This window comes from Anoplopoma fimbria, chromosome 7 (assembly GCF_027596085.1).
Source record: "Anoplopoma fimbria isolate UVic2021 breed Golden Eagle Sablefish chromosome 7, Afim_UVic_2022, whole genome shotgun sequence".
NCBI lineage: Eukaryota > Metazoa > Chordata > Actinopteri > Perciformes > Anoplopomatidae > Anoplopoma > Anoplopoma fimbria.
In genome coordinates, this window is record NC_072455.1 from 1222508 (window position 1) to 1243559 (window position 21052).

A 21052-nucleotide genomic window follows, 5' to 3' on the forward strand; every position below is an offset into this window, starting at 1 on the left:
ATAAAGATTAGATTTCCCGGCCGTGTAGGAGGAGCGCTTCATGTTGGGAAACACTGAGTTGACTGAGTCACTATGTGAACAAACGGACACTTTTGGAGATCTGAACACTGAGTTTAGCTGAATTCATTATACATATTTCCCTTATATATTATTGTTATTATTAGAATAACATTCTGTCTGTTTAGAAACATTTGACACTTTTTCTGAGAGGGAAAAAGCTTCTTTTTTTTCAGTTTCGGGAAATTGGAATGATTGAGCAATTGAAGTTTGTTTAAGTCCAAAAGGGTAGGTGGTGCTGCGTTATGAAATCAGAGGCCTAAACACACGAACAGAAGGGAACACTACAAGTTTAAAAAAGAAGAATTAAGCTACACCTTTCATATTACATTTCAATGGGTTTATTTCATCTTAATGTGTATCGAAATTAAAATGACAATTCTTGGATTGTATTGACTAAAACCAAAGATAAGGAGTTCATCCGGAACCTTTGACACATCTGTTTCAAACACACATGGAACTCCAGCTGTTGGATCCGGCTCGTTTCAGATCCCCTTGGCACAAACGAAAGGCAGAGTCTCGTTGCAGGAGGCGTTGATCCACTTCTTGTGAACTGAAATACAGAAGATGATCAGAGAATATTGAGATGTTGAAATATCTTTAAAAAGTGATTATGTGTGTGTGTGTTTGCGTAGTTCATTACATCCATAATTCATCTTCAGACAGCGTTCATTTGGCATGGGCTCGTAGTCCATGTCCCAGTTTTCATAGTCAAACTTGGAGCCGTCACTCCACATCCAAGCATTCAGCTGTGGATACACGGACACAAACAAACATATATATATATATATATATAAATACAGTAAATACATAGCAATTCTTTTTAAATTTACATTTAAAGGGTGTCCTCATTGGTTTCGTTATTGGACCAAATTTCCCTCTTCTTTAGTGTGTTATATATATTTTTGTACATGTCAAAGGTCTGTAGAGTGTAAAACCTGAAGTCCACGCCTTAAAGGAGTTACCCTCCCCCTAAGAAGCTCCTGAGCTCCTGAAACGGCTCCATTGAATTCTCTCCTTCACCTTCGTAACTTTGTGAGGTCACAATGTAACTTTATGAGGTCACAATGTTACAGAAGTGACATAAAACTCCTTCCGGCTAGTTTGAACCTCAAACAACGAAACAGAGAGACGGAGCTGAAGCTCTGGAGGAAGAGTTTTTTGAAATGTGAAGCGTCGACCAATCACATCAGAGCATGCTAGCTGACCAATCAGAGCAGACTTTCTGGAGGGAGAAGCTACAACGGATCGTTTCAGAGAGAGGGTGAGAAGAGAAAAACAAGGAGGATTATGGGCATTAACTGGAACTGGAGATAAAAATATGCACCCGGAAAAAAGAATAATAGGGCCTGATTAATAAAACTCCAATAACAGCACATGGAAGTGTGTAAAGTTAGGTACTAATATTGAAAAAAAGCAAAAGTCTTCCGTACATATATGGCATCGTAGCCTCCGATCCAGGTCTGGGGGAAGTCGTAGGTGTCTCCTCTGGTCAAAGCCTGGATGAAGTGGTTCTCCATGGGGCTGTGGACCGACGCCAGGTTGGCCCCTTCAAACAGACAGTAACCCTGGAGAGTCGACAGAGTTTTCTCACATTGATTTCATTTAAAAAAAAAAAAAAACGGCAAACAGATGTGTGAGCGGCAGCGTCGGTCCTCACCTCGGCCTCGGCCCAAGACTTCATGCTGTTGATGAAGATGAAACACTGCTCTCCGAAGAGGGTCCAGCTGTTCGGGCAGTAGAACTCACTGCCTATAAAATAAATCAACATATTAAATATTTTACCAACGCTCTCCTAATTTTATTGCTTCTGTTGACTTAAAGGATTGAAGCGATTTGTATTTATACTGTAAACTGATTCATGTGATAACAGCAGCTGCTTTATTATTTGTTGGAAAAAAGAAACCATCTCTGTGACGATGCTGTCAGGCTTTGTACTGTTGTCAATAAATAAAATAAAGTTAAGTTAAGTTAAATATTTTTTTATAAATTAATTCCATTTATGAATAGATGCAAGTTAAGTTAAGTTGAATCACATTAAATTAAATTAAATTAAATTAAATTTAAAAAAATGTTTATAAACTCATTCCGTTTATGAAGAGATGCATGAAGTGAAGTGAAGTAGGCCACAATGTTTATGAGTACCAAGTAGCAGAAAATGGAAAAACTTTAGTATAAATACCTCAAAATTCTTTGAGTACTTGAGTAAAAGTATGTTTTAATATTACTTTCCAAAACTGTCCAAGACACCAAGACCACCCACGCCACCACTCACCACAGCTAACGGGCATGGTCCCCGGCGGAGTCTTGGTGTTGGGGATCTCCTCCCCGGTGATGACGTTGACGCACCAGCAGTACCCGGTGGACGCCCAGCACTGCTGCGGGAGGAAGTTCCCGTTGTGGTCGCACTGGGGGACGAAGGCGCCGATGTTGTGGGGGCTGTGCGCCCTCTCGTACGCGCAGAGGCCCGAGCTCCTCATGAGGCCCGTGGAGTTCACCGGGGCAGCTCGGCTCAGGGTCAGGAAGGAGCCCAGAACCAGAGCCACGCTGAGGACCTTCATGGGGGTCATGATGATGGTGATGATGATGAAGATTGTCGACTGTCAAAACACAGCAGGGGAAAAAATTCAAATTGTTAAAAAAGTAATAAAGCACATTTATTTATATGTATTCATTTAGCTTGATTGCAGTTAGGAGGTACCACTTCTACCAGGAGGGATTCAGTTTATTTATTTGAGAGGGAAACACTCGTTACTTTACTACACCTCCTTTCATTTTCCTTCTTTTACACCAGCTAATCTCTCTGCGGTTAGAAAGACAATATTTTTACTGTCCTAAAACTGTCTCAACAGTGTAAAAAAACAGCTAACAAGCATAAACATTGTTGGAAGAGTTGGAAAAGTGATGCAAATCCGACTTCGAATTCTTTGGTCACGTATAGTATGACTAACTTTAGCACTGGGGTAATAAAGAAAACAATGAACTAAAAAGACCAAACACAAATATGAAATGTGACGAGAGTCTGTGAGGTCAAAAGGTCAAACTGGATGATCAGGGCCAGGTGGAGGTACGCTCGCGGGCCATGTTTAAAATATACATAAAATAAGGAAGTTTGTGAGGTCAATAGGTTTAGCCTATTACACGTGATCTGAACCCCCCCCCCCCCCTCAAACTATAAAAAGGGAAGCCAGACAGTAGAGAGGGGGCTCCGATAGAGGAACCTGAGGAAACTCGGACAGAAAGGTTTTTTTTTTAGACCTTGTTTATGACAGCTGAGAACCAATCTCCGGACTTTGTTCAATTTTTAATACTTTGATTATTTTTCTGAAACCTTTTTGTACTTACATATACTGAAATAACTCTCTGGACGTGCCTCCTCCGGGACCTGAGGTGGTACCAGAGGTACCCACAACATATTTGAATTAAAAGAATAAAAAGAAATACTGCAGCATTGTAATACATAATAAATAAAGTACAATACTGGCCAACAGTACTATTTCCCCTCCAAAGCCATATTTCATTTGATTTTCTGCACATGCATGTACACAACTTTGCAAATTATACACAAAAAATATGTAATATTGTAGATTAATCTAAACAGCAGTACGTAAAGCAGTTCAAATAAGCACCATCTTGAAGGGACTCATACATAAATGTATATGAATATATATGTATTTATATGCATGCACACACAGGAGCACATTGCAAATGAATAAATGATTGAATTTAATTTAAAGGTACCTGTCCCTGGATCAGCCGCTGTGTTCAGACTCCTCTGCTGCTTCTGCCTTTTTATCCTGCACATCACAACCACGTCTCCAGAGTCATTTCTTTAATTTCCCACGCTGCTCTGAGGTCAGATTTGAACAGAGATTCATATCAGCGAGACAGCAGCGCTGCAGAGACAGACAGCTCCTTATTAATTCATTGTGTATGAGCAGATGATCCCTCATGTGTGTCGGTATTCTCTCTGATGTTACCACGCTGAGTTTTGGGTTCCATCACTTCTTCAATGAGCCTCTTCTTTCATCCTCCACCGTGTCCCAGACTGTCTGGTTCTCATCTCTTCTCTTGTTTTTCCTCGACCCCCTTTGCATTGTTAAAAATCTGGGTTGCAGATTGTTTTTGTGCCACCTGTCTAAATTTGGCTGGATCATATCATATATCATATCATATCCTCCAGCTCAACAAACACAAGCAGTAGAATAAAAGCAGTTTTTTGTTTCTCGTTGTTTAAAAATCACACTTAAGAACCTAACAAGGAGCAGGTTTCCCACAATGCCCGTCAGTTCTTTATCTCACCAGTGTCACGATCGAGTAATTGATGCCACCTCATGTCAAAAAAAGTCTGAAATAGGGCCAAGTTTGAAGTTTTGAAACAGACATTTTCCTATCTATTTCAAAATAAAATTCTGTCAACACGAGTAGTCAAATGTGTATTAATAAAGTAATAATTACTTATTGCTTTACTGTTGTTTACTTCTTGTTCACTCCACCAAAGGAGAATAAGCTCACTGAGCATGCTCAGAGCCTTCTATGTTTTCTCCCAGCTCTTCCCGTCCTTCACGTCAGATGATGAAGCTGTCAGATATTTGGTCAAACGAAAATTGAAGGTGATCACAAGCAGCAGACGTCAACGACACAACACAGACAGGAAATGCATGAGCCCAACAAGCATTACACAGATTCAGAGGTACTGAGACCTGAATATCTTTTTTCCCTGCATATTCAGTTTGATAGAGATATATAGATATGATATGATGTTCTTTTAGATATTTCTTCCTGACGAGAAGCTGTTAACGATGAAATGAAAGGTAAAAATGATGTTACCCAAGGGATAATCTGCTAAAATATATACACAATAAAAAAGTATCTGCAGCTCTGCTTTAATAAATCATTGTTTGTGCAATGTCTGACCTCAAAGTCCAAGGAAATGAAATGATGACAAAGAAGAGTTAATGCTTATTCTACAATGTTATTGGATGGCACTGCATTGTATAATCATAACGAACTGAGGTTATTGTGCAGAATTAGTAAACATGTTTTTCTTTCATGTTATTATATTTACAGATACATAGATGCACAATGATTGCTTAACTAATATTCATGTAGCACATTATAAATGGAGTTTGGCGCCATCAGCTGGTAGAATGGAGCACATGTTCAGCAGTTTGCGTCAAACATGCCCTCCTGTGAGTCATAATCTGAAAACACAGACACCATACACATATTTCCACATTACATTTGACTTACATTTCCTTTTGAAGCCATAATTTCCGATGTCCTTTGTCGAATAAACCTCCATTAAAGCGTGTAGAAGCATGGATCAAAAGTCCTCCATACAGCTGCAGAACTGGTCCCAGAATCATCATGTGATCCAGTGACCTCTGTCCAACCATGGGTTCACTGCAAACAGGAACTCCTAGATAATTCGGCTTACTTTGAATGGTGTCTAATCTACCTAAACCGCAAATGCGGGGAACTGTCGTTCCAAAACGTGGATCCGATTCATACTAATAAAACCATCAACTAACCAAAGCTCTGTCCTGGTTCCTCTTCTGTCTGAATGTCTGATGGCTCTTAATGCCTCATTAAGATGGGAGATACTTTTATGTCATATTGATGTTCGACAGTGAACTGTTCAATTCTGCACTAAATTGTAACATCATGGATTTCTATTCTGTATTCTGTGTTTTAATGGTACTTTTTTGCAAATCAGCCCTTTGTGACAGCGATTAAAGGATTTCATTTCAAGTATCATCAGCTCTTCTATCATTTATACATTCATTTTCCATCGCTTCTTAACGATTGCAGAGTTCAAAAAGAAAATCTGAAGACAAGTTTGTGATTCTTGTTTAGCTGACTTGTCATTCTGAAAGTGACAAAGGGGAAGTGTTGGTTGGAGACTGAGCAGATGTCACAGTGGTCACGGTCCAGTAAATACAGCGCTTACAGTTTATTATGTAACAGAAACCACAAACAAGATAATAAAACATTTTGGCTGCTATACTTCAGCTTGTTTCATAGAGCAATAACCAATAAGGAGTTGATGAAATTCAACATACACGTTCAAATAAACAAAACATTTTAGCACAAAAGTCATTTTCTTTTTACAATTTATGATTGTAATTGATTGTAATTTTCTTTAACAAATACTTAGACCTTATCTGTTTAGTCTAAAATTGTGCAAAAGATGAATTCACTGTACTTTTCTTTAGACGTCGTCATACAATCACACACAAACACACAAACACACAAACACACAAACACACCCGTTTCCTCCCAAAAGTGAATTTTCATGCTCACTGCCTCTTTTCACCCTCAAGTTTTTACTTCCTCTCTTAACGGTCGTTAATCTGTTTAACTCCTTCTCTTGTCTTTTCTCAATTTTAGAGATTCCTCCCCTCATTATCACCAGAATCAAAGGGTAAGGCAATACAGACTTCCTAGAACAAAACATCATATTTTCTGTATTTTTTTAAGATGCCGTCATGCCTGAAGTTTGACTTATCTATCGTAATTATATTTTTCTGTGTATGACAGCGGCAGTTGTTGGTTCACAGATTAATTAATAAATGACAGAATAAGGAAGCTTATGAGGGCTATAAAAGAGAATGAATGCATTTGGGGAACTTTGACACATTTAAAAAAAAGAAAAAGTATATAAATATATATTCATATTTTTTTCTAACATGTAACAAATAAGTAAATTATAATTATAATAATGATAATATTGACTTCTATAGACCCTCATCTGATGGATGCATCACAAAAGTGTTATTGCATTGACCATAAAAGTTTATTAATAAGAGTGATAAAATGTTAAAACTTCCTCTTTTGTCAAATCCAAGTTCCTCACTGAGTTTCTTTTGGTTGTGCGTCTCTCCACTTGATGCTCATTCAGTTTACTATCTGATTCATTCGTCCACCATTTTCATTCCGTGCAGGATGGGAAAGCCGACAAACCTTTACTTCACCATCCTCCTCCTCCTCCTCCTCCTCATTGCCCTGTGCTGGGGTCAGAGGTCAAACCCAGACGGCGAGAGGCCATCCTGCAATCGCTGTGACCTGCGGCTCGCCTGTAACTGCTCCTACGGCGGATTAATCCGTGTTCCCACGGTAACGGACCAGGCCCTGACTCTTGATCTCTCCTTCAACAACATCACCGTGGTGACGGGTGACGATCTGACAGGACACGTGAGGCTGAGGGCTCTGAGTCTCCATGGTAACGTTGATGGGATTTTATTGGCTTCATTGATAAAAAGGCTAGAGCTCCCATAATAAAACATGACATCTGAGGTTTTCTGTCCATTTTTGTGTTTAAGAGTATTTCTACTAATGTACAAGTCAGACTTTTTTGTATATACATACATACATACATACATACATACATACATACATACATACATATATATACATATATATACACATACATATACATACACACACATGTTAGGGGTGCAACGGATCATAACACTCGGAGGGATGGAGGGGTACTCTGCTTGCAATCTGCAACCTCACCACTAGAGGCCACTAAATCCTACACTGTTCCTTTTAGACAAAGTTTGTTGAGGAGAACAAAGCAGGTTAGCAAAAAAGCTTCTGGTGAAGACCTATAAGATACGGACCTAGAGATGTCTCTCAATCAGCTCAGCTAAATCTATGCTCTTATTTTACAAACATTAGCTTTAGCCAGTGTGCGGGGTGATACACCCTTTTTTTGGCAAACTGGCTAGAGCTAATGTTTTTAAAATAGGAGGTCTACTTTTTCTAATTGACACCTGACAATGATGACTGAGTCGCTCATCAGAACAGGGGTTCTTTAGCCCTCCTCTTGCAGACTCTCCTATCTAGACGGTCAAGGTTTTTTAAAGTAAACATCAGAGTTAACACAGAGGAAAAGGTGGAGAAGAAAAGCAACACCATCTCTGTGTCCGTCTCTTCAATTGTCTTCACAACAGAGGAGGCAAAGAGTCAAACGTGGAGGAATGAAATGCCTCGGTCACGAGGATCTTCTCTGCAAGGCAACAATAAGACCAACGGCAATAAAAAACATTATTGATAATAAATGAAAATCAGTGGTCCTCTGATTGAACCCTGTGGAACCCCTAGAATGTAGGGCTTGTTTTACATGTCGATATTACTGTCCTCCAGGTAACAAACTAGCTGTGATCCATCCGTCAGCGTTTGACTCTCTGTGGAGCCTGGAGGAGCTAGATCTGTCTGACAACCAGCTGACTGCTCTCAACCACAGATGGTTTAGCAAGCTACAAGCTCTCCAGGACCTCAACCTGCTCCACAACCCGTACAGGTAAAGCACTCAGGTCACAGTTTAAACGTCGAGCAGTAACCTGCAAATGGCATTCGATGTTCATGGTTTGTGTGTCTTGTGTCCTCCAGCTGCCTGGGTTCTCGTCCACTGTTTCAGAGGCTGGTCAGGCTGAGGATTCTGGGGTTTGGAGGTCCTGCTCTGGAGGAGCTAAAGAGAGGAGATCTGTCTGGAGTCGCTCAGCTGGAGGAGCTCACTGTGCACGCCAACAACCTGAGAAGGTCAAGGACTGACACTGTTTGTGTGTGTTTGTTTCAATTACACAGAATGTCTTTAAAAGGAAAAAAAGAAGACATATATATATATATATATATATATATATATATATATATATATATATATATATGTTACACTGTGGCAGACAGCACAGAACATTATTGACTGTGTGGCCACTTCAGATAGAGTTTATTGTAATGTATTGTAATGTAAAGAGAAAATACCAAAATATTAAATACCAAAACATGATGCAGCTGATTCAGGAGGACGGTTTGCATCAGCGAGTTTGAAGAATCAAATTCGATGTGGTTCCTATGGTTATCCTTTTCACCCTGTGATTTGTGATAATGTCACATGATCCACGTTTAGCAAATTGATTATAAATGCAGATGATTAGTGAAAGTATAATAATACTTATAAGTATAAGTATAATCTCATCCGCTTTCTCCACCTGAAGAGCATCCTAGATAGCACTTCATCACATTTTCTCCACTGGAAGGCTATCCTAGATGGCCCTTTATCATGTTTTCTCCATTGATTGGGCATCCTAAAGGGCAATTCATAACATTTTCTCCATTGATTGGGCATCCTAAATAGCACTTCATCACGTTTCCCCACTAGAAGGGTTTCCTAAAGGGCCCTTTATCACGTTTTCTCCATGGATGGGCATCCTGGAGGGCTCTCTTTCATGTTTAATCAACCATACGGACATTCAATAGGGCACGTTTGCTGTGGTTGTAAATGTGAAGATCAAATACTGAAGCCCTAAATATTAAATATAATCTCTCTACAGGTATGAAGCCGGTGCTCTGGCGGACATTTGGCCGCTGGGTCGTGTCACTTTGAGCCTCTATGGTCCAATTTTAGCGAACGCGGCCTTAGCGTCGGCTGTGCTCGGGGACGTGTCATACCCTGAGACGCCGCTCATTCTGGAAGACCTCCATCTGATTAGCAATCAGTCTGTTCAGCCCTTCAGAGAGACGGCCAGGAGAAGAGTCAGGTCTGTCCACAGTACTCGCCTTCATGGAGTATGCTTTATGAATCACTGAGGAACACACATTGCAATGTCAACTCAGAGGTGCTTGGTTTTGGCTCGTCTGTTTTCAACATGGCAGCCCGTCATAGACATTCTCATTTTACAGCTTAACAGTTCACTATAATAAGTTTCTTAAAGTTACTAACTGTAGCTCTAACTTCAAATGTCAAACCTCTTCCTGCCATTTGAAACTAGCAAAAAATGGAATTTAGAATGGAAGACATGCAGGGAGATACTACAGGCAAAAACTGTTTATCATGAACTGATATATTTTGAGATTTGGGCTATTTTGCTTCCATGTCTTTTTTCAGACTAGTGGAAAGAAAACATAAATTTTACTACTTTGTCGATTTGCCTCTGTAGATTTCTCCTAAATTAACCAAAAGTTACCATTAGATAAGGTCTCAATTACATATTTCAACATAACATTACAGAAAACTTTGTCTTATTGAAAGTCATCAACTGGGGATGTTTCATGTCGTTATCAATCAATCTTTGGGGTGATTCCCCTTAAATGCATAAAAATGTAAAATCAGTTTGGCATGCAAACCAACCAGTCGCCCCTCTATGATGTCACTCTTCAGGACAATGACCTTCCGCAACATTTCTGTCTCCGATGATGCCATTGCTGATCTCCTGGTGACGGTGGATGGAGCGCCGCTCACCTCCTTGTTCCTGGACGGCGCCACACTGACAGGCCAGGGCAGGTAATGAAACCAGCACGGCAGCACGATCTAGCAAATTCTGTAGACCACCAATCTGCAGCTCGACAAAAAGGTGACTGAGCTGTGAATGTGCGTACCTACTGAGTCGTTTCATTGGATTGTTGTTTCTCCGTTGGTGTTAGGTGGGAGAAAGCCAGATGGACTGACCATAAATGCATCGACGAGTTCTTCTTACGAAACATCGTCGTGCTGGATGTCTTTCAGTTTGCCTCCTTTCTGCAGCTGGGGTTTCTGCTGCATTACCCCAGGAAGGTGTCCATCATAAACAGTCAGGTAAGGACGGTGTTATCCGTCACGTGCAATAGCTACTACAGCAATCCACTACATAGCTGGAGCAAAGAGTCCCAATTGTAAGATTAAAAGACAGATAGTTTGGAGTGTGGTTTTAAAGTCAGAACTTCTACCCTCAGGTGTTTGTGTTGCCCTGTCTCTCGTCGCGCCTGCTCGTGAACCTGCAGTACCTGGACCTGTCCGACAACCTGCTGACCGACCTGACTCTGGTGGAGACGCTGTGCGACGGAGACGGCACTCTGAAGGGCCTCCGAGTTTTAAACCTCAGCGGAAACGCTCTGAAGGTGCCTTTGTGAAACTTAAAAACTGCCAAATCTTTTGAGGATTTTCCGTGTTTTTGTATCTGTCTTTTAATCCCTTAAGTATATCTCTGTCTCTCTGCTGTCCAGTCTTTGTCCACGATGAGCCGGCAGGTAACAAAGCTCTCCAAACTGACCCACCTGGACATCAGCAGGAACGGATACAGCTCCATGCCCTGGGGCTGCTCCTGGCCCTCCACCCTGAGACACCTCAACATCTCCAGGGCCAAACTTACTACCATCACCCCCTGTCTACCTGCAACTCTGGAGGTACTGAGATCGGACCATTTAGCAGTAATCCTGACAGTAGACCTGACACACCATCGCAACAAACACCACTTTTATCTTGTGCTTTATCACATGCAGGTGTTGGATCTGAGCAACAACGATCTCAAGGGCTTCATCCTGGTCCTTCCTGCCCTGAGAGAGCTCCATCTTTCTGGAAACAAGTTACTGAGGCTGCCCCATGGATGGCTGTTCCCCAATCTGCAAACACTGACAATACAGGTACGGACCAATCACTCAATCTTACATTTATCCTGCATTCCCCCAGTGTGACCCAAGTGTGTTCCCCCACAGTCAAACACCCTGAACATGTTCGACCGCTCGGACCTCCAGTCGTACAGCCGGCTCCAGGACCTCCAGGTGGGTCAGAACAAATTCGTCTGCTCCTGTGACTTTGTCTACTTCCTCCGGTCGGCCATTGAAGGAGTAGGAGGCGTGCATTTGACAGATGGAGAAGAGAGCTACGTCTGCGACTCTCCTCTCTACCTGCAGGGGGAACCGGTGGGTCAGTCCACCTCTCGGTTGTCGTGTGCCAACGGGTTTTGTTTGTGTCCGTCAGCTGTGGGGTGGCGCTGTTGGTAGGGTTTCTTGTTTGCGTCCTGCTGTGGCGCCTCCATGCATTCTGGTACCTCAAGATGACGTGGGCGTGGCTGAGGGCCAAGCATAGCTCCCGGCGACGGCGGCGACGGAGAGATGGAGCGGGATCGGAGGAGTTGCTGACCTACGACGCCTTTGTGTCCTACAGCGAGAGAGACGCCAGCTGGGTGGAAAACTTCTTGGTACCTGAGCTGGAGGAGCCAAGGTAACGTCCAACTAGATTTTTGTTATACTTAAAACAATATAACATTTTATCCGTTTGTTTATCTGTTTGCTAGTTAGCGGGGTATCTCAAAAGCTAAAAAAGTACTTACAAAGTTAGACCACCACGTGGCATTTCCGAGGTACTTTACTTTTTGTGTCATAACTCGTATATCTTCTGATTGAGGTAAACTTGACTTGAAGTTAAAGTTTGGTCTAAGATGATCAACAAAGCTTTATGTCACAAGAATTTTTGGGGCAAATTACCATCCCTCCAATACATTTTAAACAATATTTACCAAACATGGAGCAGATTGTAAGGAAACATTACCTGCTCTCTGGTTTTTACACCTCCAGAGAGAACGATGAAGACTCTGTGAACCGCAGAGCTCCCCGACCTCTGACCCTGTGTCTTCACAAGCGGGACTTCCTTCCTGGACACTGGATTGTGGACAACATCATGAGCGCCATGGAGCGCAGCCGACGCACCGTCTTCGTCCTCTCCGAGAATTTTGTCCAGTCGGACTGGTGCCGCTACGAGCTGGACTTCTCCCACTTCCAGCTGTTCGATGGGAGTGCCGGCGGAGACGCGGCCATCTTGGTCCTGCTTGAACCGCTGTCCAAGGACGACATCCCAAAACGCTTCTGCAAACTGCGGAAACTCATGAGCTCCAACACCTACCTGGAGTGGCCTCAGGAGGAGGAGAGGATTGGGGAGTTCTGGAGGAGACTCCGCCACGCTTTGAGAGGAGAAGAAGATGAGGAAGACTGAGAGAGAAGGACAAAGTGATCTGCTTTCATCATATTCTGGTTTCTTGCACCCCTTTGTAGATTCAAGGCTTTGATTAACTCAACTTTGTTCAAATAATACTGTTTAATAAAAGACGCTGATAAATGACAAAATATTACTGTTTGCATAACACAGATCAGATTGTCTTCTTTTTAGTCATACATTCTTTTAATTAATAAAATCCTTTAAACCATGTAATGAATTTAATATGTATAACCTTAAAGTGGGGCTTCAACAATGAATCATCCTTTGTGATAATCTTTATCATATTTACTTACTTTGATAGTTAGAATTGTCCAAATTATAAATAGACTTGCAGGTTCATTTGCTGGTAATGTGGTGAGATGGCCACTTGGGGAAGCTGTTGGTTTGAAAAAAATACTAACTAGAAATATGGTCATCCCTGGCCGCTTTTATGTTATATGCAAAACATAATGTTACTGCTCCATCTTCCGTCACTTTATGAACAACAATCATTCAACAAGTGTGTGGAAAGAAAATGCAACCAGCTCAATGGATGCAACACTGAAGCAAAACCAGCAATACAAATGTTATTATATAATTGATATTTTTAGATCCAAAGGCTGACTCACCTTGGCAATTGACAATTGAATGTAATGAGAGCGTACCTTTGGATTGACAGTTTGATCAAGCAATCATATTTGGATTTGTAGCCAATGGGCGTATTCTCTCAGAATTTTCATTAAGCCACTTGAATGCGCAAAGCATGGACGGAAAACAACAGAAACAAGTCGGCGTAATTTTAAATTGTATTTTATTTTATTTATAGAATTAATCAGATATGCATTAATCAGCATATCTAGGGGCTGGACCAAGGCGAACCTGAGCCAGCCCTAACTATAAGCACAACTTTTGCCTAATGGCGTACACTCATAATAAAACAGTATTCGGTAATGGTCCGATGAGAGAGGGTTCGTCCCCTTGCCTGACCTTGTTGTGGCAGAAAATCAATGAAGAGACGAAGTTTTTGGAGTTTGCAAACAGAAGAGATATTTTATTGCAGACGAGTTTACAACAACATTCAACACGTTAGTCCTTCCATGATCTCTTATATACCCTTAGTCTCGCCCCCCTTACATCACTTTCAGCCAATCACATCTTGCGGTTGGACCATGACAAAGCACATCTGGCCTTTCACTCACGCTCTGTTTTCCTTCATTCAAAGTCAGGTCATGTCAACCTAACTGACATGACTAATGTCACTCTCACCTCCCCACCCGTCCCCACCCCTCCTGGCACGACTTTGGCACTTGTTTTTGGGAATCGCTCATCTATTGAAGCTATTGAAGCTATTGCAGCAATATCATCTCCACATGCGACGATATCCTCTCCACGGCTGCGTTTATATTATCTCCACCTGTTGCCATTTTCAGAGTCGGCTATCAATCGCTAATTAGCACTAAGCTAGGTTTCGTGAGCGGGTCTTCTAGAATGCCCTGGAGCCGGGAAACTTCTGAGAGAACACGCCTATTGGCTACAAATCCAAATATGGTCGGTTGATCAAACTGTCAATCCAAAGGTACGCTCTCATTACGTTCAATTGTCAATTGCCAAGGTGAGTCAGCCTTTGGATCTAAAAATATTAATTATATAATAACTCAGATGAAAGACACGCCCAGCGTAGAGTAAGTGCGCCACTTCCTATAACTGTGCCATTTCCTCTAAATACTCAAACGCAGTGCATCATCTCGCAGAGTCGGCCATTCAGAGTCCAGGTAAGAGACCCAGATTCTTTTTTTAATATACATGTTTGCCTTATTTATATAAATATCAGACATTTCATTATACTTGATGGAATGGTAGGAACGTTGTACGTCTGTAGGTACCTGCTGTTAAGACATAATATGGATGCTGACAGAGCGTTTGTCATTTCCTGGTTCATAACAGATCTACCAACTTAATTCAATCCTAATTAATTAGATTACTGCTTGTGTGACCTAAGGAGTTCATTTCATTATCAGTCATTCATTGTATTCTAACTCATCTCTTTGGGATATGTCGAGAACTTTTTATCTTTATTGATTCATATCTGTTGTAGGCAGTCATCATATCAGCTCTTTCCTGCCCGTCCCTGCATTCAACCACGCCCAAGTTTCAGTTGATGAACCGCAAGAACCTGTTTGTGTAGTTAATGCCAAGGTGAGTCAGCCTTTACCCTATTGTTCTGCTGACTTGTCCTGCGAGGAGTGTCAAATATACTGCATGTTGCCAAATCAGTGTCAGTTGGCACAGAAACAGAATTATTCATTTTGCAAATATATCATTTTGTAGTTTATTGCGTCACATAAACGACCTTGTCCAACTGATTTCTGGTTGTTTTTGCCTTTGCATCATTTCTTCAGGTCATTCCAGCCAGAAGCAGCTGGATCGCCATGGAGACACCGCCGGGTGGAGCAGCTGGACCTCAGGTGAGCTCTTAATTTGAAAGGGTGGGCTGCAGGTTCATGAGCTGACTGAAAGATAAATACATTTGGAAGTTTTTCATAATTTTGAGTATTGTTTTTGAATTGTATTGTTATTGGCTTTTTAATTTATACGTCATTTTATCTTATTTAAATATTCTAGCAGCTTATACATTTTTTTCCAGCTGTGTGTCTGAAACCGTTGCCTTACTTCACACACACTAGAAACCGAGCAAAGTTGGTTCTCTCCTTTCACCACACGACCAAACTGAGTCCAATATTCCAGACCAGTCGCCAGAAGAGAAATGTGTGCACTGTACGTTCCTGCAAACCAAGGATACGTTGAATGTGTACATCGCTTCTCTTTTAAACCCTAACCGATTGTTCCACAGAGTTAGCTACGTGGCATTGTGCAAGTTTCAGCCAGCGTGATACGAGGCCGACATGCAACTTACTCAAGAAATGTTTTTTTGGTTCAGAAACACATCCCCTGGTTTGCAGAAACAAACAATGAAAAAACATTTTTTTCTGGTGACTGGGTTGAATATTCACTTTGCTTTTAGCATTGCCAGTCAGCATCATTGTAACAACCAACCACTATACTGGCCTCACACGTAATCCGTGGTGTAACAGCCTAGTGCAAACCATACAGAGGTTACAATTAACCATAGCGTGATCGCTGTCCTTGGTGCTGAAGATTTCCACTTAGTTGTTAGCTTCAGAACTCTGAGATCAATATCTCTCCACACACGAAGAAGTGCTAACTAGGGCTGTCCCGTATTTCTTTCATTATTTATTGACAACCAGAGGCCGCCACTTAAACGCGTTAGGGGGAGAAGCATCCAGCAGAGACTCCGGCACCTGGTTCGCAGAGGAAGGCTAACCCTCCCGGTCATACTTTTTGCTAACGTATGGTCTCTAGGAAACAAGATGGAGGAGCTTCGATCCCGAATAAAGAAAAGAAGGTATGTTCAGGACTGCTCTGTGTTGTGTTTCTGTGAAACATGGCTCAGAGAGACGACTCCTGACGGGGCCATAACACTGAGGGGATACAAAGCCTTTAGAGCCGACCGCAAAGCCTCGGACTGCGGCAAAACCCGCGGCGGAGGAACCGTGATCTTCATCAAACAGTCCTGGTGTACCGACACGAAGGTAATATCCCAGTCCTGCTCCGAGGATGTGGAATATATTACAATAAGGTGCAGGCCATTTCATCTGCCAAAAGAAGTGCAGAGCATCATTTTGAGTGTTGTGTATATCCAACCCAAAGCCAAAAAGGAAAATGCACTCAGGGAATTACACGATATGATCAGCGGACATGAGAAGACGTATCCGGTGGCAGCTGTCGTTGTTATGGGGGATTTCAATCGTTGCAGTCTCAATAAAAAAATGCCTGAACTCTACCAGTTTGTGAATTTCCCCACAAGAGGTAAAAACACTTTAGACCACTGCTACAGTAACATAAAGGAGGCATATGCTGCTGTCCCCAAACCCCCTTTTGGCAAGTCTGACCACCAGGCCATCCTGTTACAGCCCACCTATATCAACGGGCTAAGAGCTAACCCGCGGACGACCGGGCTGATGGCTTATCTCTGTAGGTTGTTGAGTAAAATCTTAGACAACTTTATATAATGTGTTATGTTGAACCCCAATAACTTGTTTGATAAGATCATCTGTGGGAATGAGGGAGATAAGCGATTCCCAAAAACAAGTGCCAAAGTCGTGCCAGGAGGGGTGGGGACGGGTGGGGAGGTGAGAGTGACATTAGTCATGTCAGTTAGGTTGACATGACCTGACTTTGAATGAAGGAAAACAGAGCGTGAGTGAAAGGCCAGATGTGCTTTGTCATGGTCCAACCGCAAGATGTGATTGGCTGAAAGTGATGTAAGGGGGGCGAGACTAAGGGTATATAAGAGATCATGGAAGGACTAACGTGTTGAATGTTGTTGTAAACTCGTCTGCAATAAAATATCTCTTCTGTTTGCAAACTCCAAAAACTTCGTCTCTTCATTGATTTTCTGCCACAACAAGGTCAGGCAAGGGGACGAACCCTCTCTCATCGGACCATTACCGAATACTGTTTTATTATGAGTGTACGCCATTAGGCAAAAGTTGTGCTTATAGTTAGGGCTGGCTCAGGTTCGCCTTGGTCCAGCCCCTAGATATGCTGATTAATGCATATCTGATTAATTCTATAAATAAAATAAAATACAATTTAAAATTACGCCGACTTGTTTCTGTTGTTTTCCGTCCATGCTTTGCGCATTCAAGTGGCTTAATGTTGGAAACATTAAGCAGTGTGAACAGAGTTTCTGATTGAAGCAGCTGATATACAACTTAGTTTTTAAAAACAAAACTGAGGAGTGAAAGAATAGTGGGAACAATAACATAACCCTCACATAATGCAAAAATGAATGACAGAAAACAGATTTTGAGGAGAACTAAAAGTTTTAATACAATGCAAAAAGAATACAATGGAAGAAAAATCAACAGAAGAAATAAAGAAGGATGAAATCGGCTGTGGCTCAGTGGAGAGCAGGGTCGTCCTCCAATCAGAGGATCGGCGGTTCGATCCCTGGCTCTGGCAGTCCATGTCGATGTGTCCTTGGGCAAGACCCTTAACCCTGAGTTGCTCCTGAAGGCTGTGCCATCGGTGTATGAATGGGTGAATGATTAGTAATGTAAAAGCGCTTTGAGTGGTCGGAAGACTAGAAAAGCGCTATACAAGTACAGTCCATTACCATTTCATTTCTTATAGAGCCATCTTCAGCAGCCCGATGAAATGCAGAATGATTTCTGCCACAACCTAAGGACGCTGTCAGTGGACGTGAAACTGATTCTGGAAACATTAAGCAGTGTGAACAGAGTTTCTGATTGAAGCAATCAAACATGAATAATAATAAAAATAAACAATTATGCATCTATTGCTCCTTTGCTTTCAGTTTCCTGCTTCTCGAGTTTCCAGACAATACTGTCCCTCAACAGCTCTTTGAAATGTTTATGGAACTGCAACAAAACACACAAACACAAGCTGTTTATGAACAAACACTGGACAAAGCAACTGTATTCATAAAACAACAAACAGACAGTTCTTATAACACATACTCCAGTCTATTTTAGAAGAGAAGTGAAGAGTATTTGTAGAATAAAACAACCTTCAGCGTACTAAGTTTACCTCTCAAACACAGGTTTTTGTTTTTGCCCATGTGGTGATGGACATACCTGATCAAATACATTTCCCCTTGTGGTGGTTTCATCACAGAGGAGGGATTCAGCTGATGAGCACAACATAGACAGACTGATTTACATATTCTCTGCATCTGGGGAACAAAGCGAGACTGTTACATGTGTGAAGAGGAAGCTAAAACAAAGAGGCTCTCTCTCAGTCATACTGTAAAAATATGCATTTGGAAAAATACATCATGCCCAACACGTCACAACTCTTCTCCAGGTCACCAGGTGTTTTTCTTGCACATTTTGTGTCGTTTGTTTTATCCAAAAACAAATATCTGCTGAATGTTGGCCTATACATTTGAGTATCAGTCTTTCTTTAGTTACAAGTAGGTGCTGTTTTAAAAAGGAAGCTCTGAAACCTGAGGTCTGAGAGTTTACTGCAACCTTTTTAATAAATAACCATCAAATTCTTGTGACGCGTGTGTGGGGCTCTGGAGACCGGGGCTCTGGAGACCGGGGCTCTGGAGACCGGGGCTCTCGGACCCGGGGCTCTGGAGACCGGGGCTCTCGGACCCGGGGCTCTGGAGACCGGGGCTCTGGAGACCGGGGCCTCGGACCTGGGGCTCTGGAGACCGGGGCTCTGGCGGTCAGGAGTCGGCCGGGGCGCCGACGGGTCAGGAGTGGAAGCAGTGGGTTTCAGGAGGGCGAGCAGCTGTTGCACCTGAGTGGAAAGGTCTAGAAACTGGTCTGTCAAAGAAGTCTGAAAAGTGACAAGAGAGGACAGCTGCTGCTCACGACGGGAAGCTTCTTCCCTCGGGCACAGAGAGCCGAGAGAATAGCGTCTCCCCCTGCTGAGTCTGTCATGGCCAGATTGTCCTGCAACGCTTCTGTACAGAACTGGGACTCTGACGCAGAAGGACGCAACGGAGACAAAAATGCAGTTCAAAACAAAACTTTACTTAAACTCCAGAGGTCATAGCTGGGAAGGAAGTCAACGAAAACGACCAAGTCCAGTCGGGGAAAAACACAAAATACGAAATCCAGGCAGAGTCCAAAACCAAGCAAGTCAACACACGGAAACTAAGACAGGAACGCATGTGCACACTAAGGAGACGAAGGCAATCCGGCAGAGGGTGAACACAGGGTTTATATAGGGCAGGCTTAATTACAAACAAGGTACAGGTGTGTGGGGAAACCTAAAGGAAGTACAACTAGACACCATACACAACAACTGTGACAAGAAAAGAAAACAGACTGAACAGATCATCACAGCCTCCTGCAAAATCATTTTTTCATACAATTAAAGTGCAATCTCACTTCCGTTTCAAGGGGAAACACATGTTACGGTCGCAGCTTTCAGTGAGGATGTCGCATGTGTTCAGATTTAAAGCCCTCTGAGGCAAATTTGTAATTAGTGATTTTGGGCTATACAAAATAAACTGAATTGAATTGAATTATTATATTATGATTAGTATAGAGTGTAGTTTTTAGGAGACGGGCAGAAACATCTCCAAAACAGGCGAGTCTACAGTTAAAAGTACTCATGATAATTAACATCATAGTTGGAGTGGATTTACAGCATACGTGATCTTGTCTTCTTTTTAGTCATACGTTCTTTTAACTAATAAAATCCTTTAAACCATGTAATGAATTTAATATGTATATTCTCCAATAGACTTTCAACCTGCATTAAAAGTAAAGAATATGTATTGCAGGTTCATTTGCTGGTAATGTGGTGAGATGGCCACTTGGGGGAGCTGTTGGTTTGTGATTGCTGCTATGACCTGAGGATGTTGTCAGTGAAAGTGAAAGTGAAAGTGATTCTGGAAACATTAAGCAGCTGCATTTTTTAAATAAAATCAGGAAAAGTAACAACGTTATTGTTTAAGAACAACAATAATCATAATGAATGACAGAAAACCGATTTGGAAGAGAATCAAACAAGTGACATTTAATATAATGCAAACAGAATACACTGGGAGGCTGAAAGTCACATGGGTAAAGAAGTCAAAAATACCAAGAAAGAAAAATCTAATTTTAACCAACACAAAAATAAACTACACCAGAAAAGTTACAATACTTAAGTACGAATATGAGATTTAGACTCACACAGACAGGTCAACAGTAGAGGCTTCTAATAACAATATGTCAGACAGCAAGTAAGGCTAGTTTACAGAAACAATGTTATAAAAGAAAAAAAACGAAAGTTAAAAAAGTTACAATACAAAACTCCCTGGCCCACAACATCAAATGGTTATTACATTACATTACATTACATTACAGTCATTTAGCAGATGCTTCTATCCAAAGCGACTTACAATAAGTGTATTCAACATAGGTATTCAAGAGAACTACTAGTCACCAGAAGTCATAAGTGCATCTCCTTTCTTAAACAAGCATCTAAAAGCATAAACCAGAGCAAAAGTACAGTGCAACAAACTAATAATACAATAAGTGAACAAACTACAATAAATAAGTGCTCAGAGGAAGGCTCAGGGTAGTACTTCTTGAAGATTATGTTTACATTAGCTGATTCAAATAAACACGTTGTCATCCAGTTCCCTGTATTGGACAATACACTTAAAAGAAATGAGGAAGTAAAGCCTTAACGTGTGTTGTGGTGAGAAAC

At 41.6% G+C, this 21052-nt stretch overlaps 2 protein-coding genes across 5 annotated transcripts; one reads left to right on the forward strand and one right to left on the reverse strand.

The window, feature by feature from the left end:
* Positions 1 to 400: 400 nt before the first annotated feature.
* On the reverse strand, positions 401 to 5405 carry si:dkeyp-75b4.10 (ladderlectin). 4 transcript variants are annotated; one of them, XM_054601765.1, is made up of 8 exons: positions 5311 to 5405; positions 3799 to 3907; positions 3403 to 3442; positions 2333 to 2657; positions 1718 to 1809; positions 1491 to 1625; positions 701 to 806; positions 401 to 610 (listed from the first exon to the last, which is right to left on the reverse strand). In XM_054601765.1, the coding sequence occupies exons 4-8, from the start codon at positions 2625 to 2627 to the stop codon at positions 543 to 545; spliced, it is 696 nt and encodes a 231-aa protein (XP_054457740.1). In that variant the 5' UTR covers positions 2628 to 2657; positions 3403 to 3442; positions 3799 to 3907; positions 5311 to 5405; the 3' UTR covers positions 401 to 542. The 4 variants fall into 4 exon arrangements, with proteins under 4 accessions (XP_054457740.1, XP_054457739.1, XP_054457741.1 ...); XM_054601764.1 differs by having other exon boundaries at positions 3799 to 3953; XM_054601766.1 differs by lacking the exon at positions 3403 to 3442 and having other exon boundaries at positions 3799 to 3953.
* Positions 5406 to 6407: 1002 nt separating this feature from the next.
* Positions 6408 to 12976, forward strand: LOC129093095 (toll-like receptor 2). The gene is given in 13 exon segments (XM_054601004.1): positions 6408 to 6484; positions 7005 to 7282; positions 8212 to 8368; positions 8458 to 8607; positions 9396 to 9602; positions 10223 to 10345; positions 10486 to 10636; positions 10774 to 10938; positions 11044 to 11223; positions 11320 to 11460; positions 11533 to 11746; positions 11749 to 12040; positions 12394 to 12976. Coding segments are annotated over 12 exon segments (2472 nt in total). The 5' UTR covers positions 6408 to 6484; position 7005; the 3' UTR covers positions 12809 to 12976.
* Positions 12977 to 21052: the final 8076 nt, after the last annotated feature.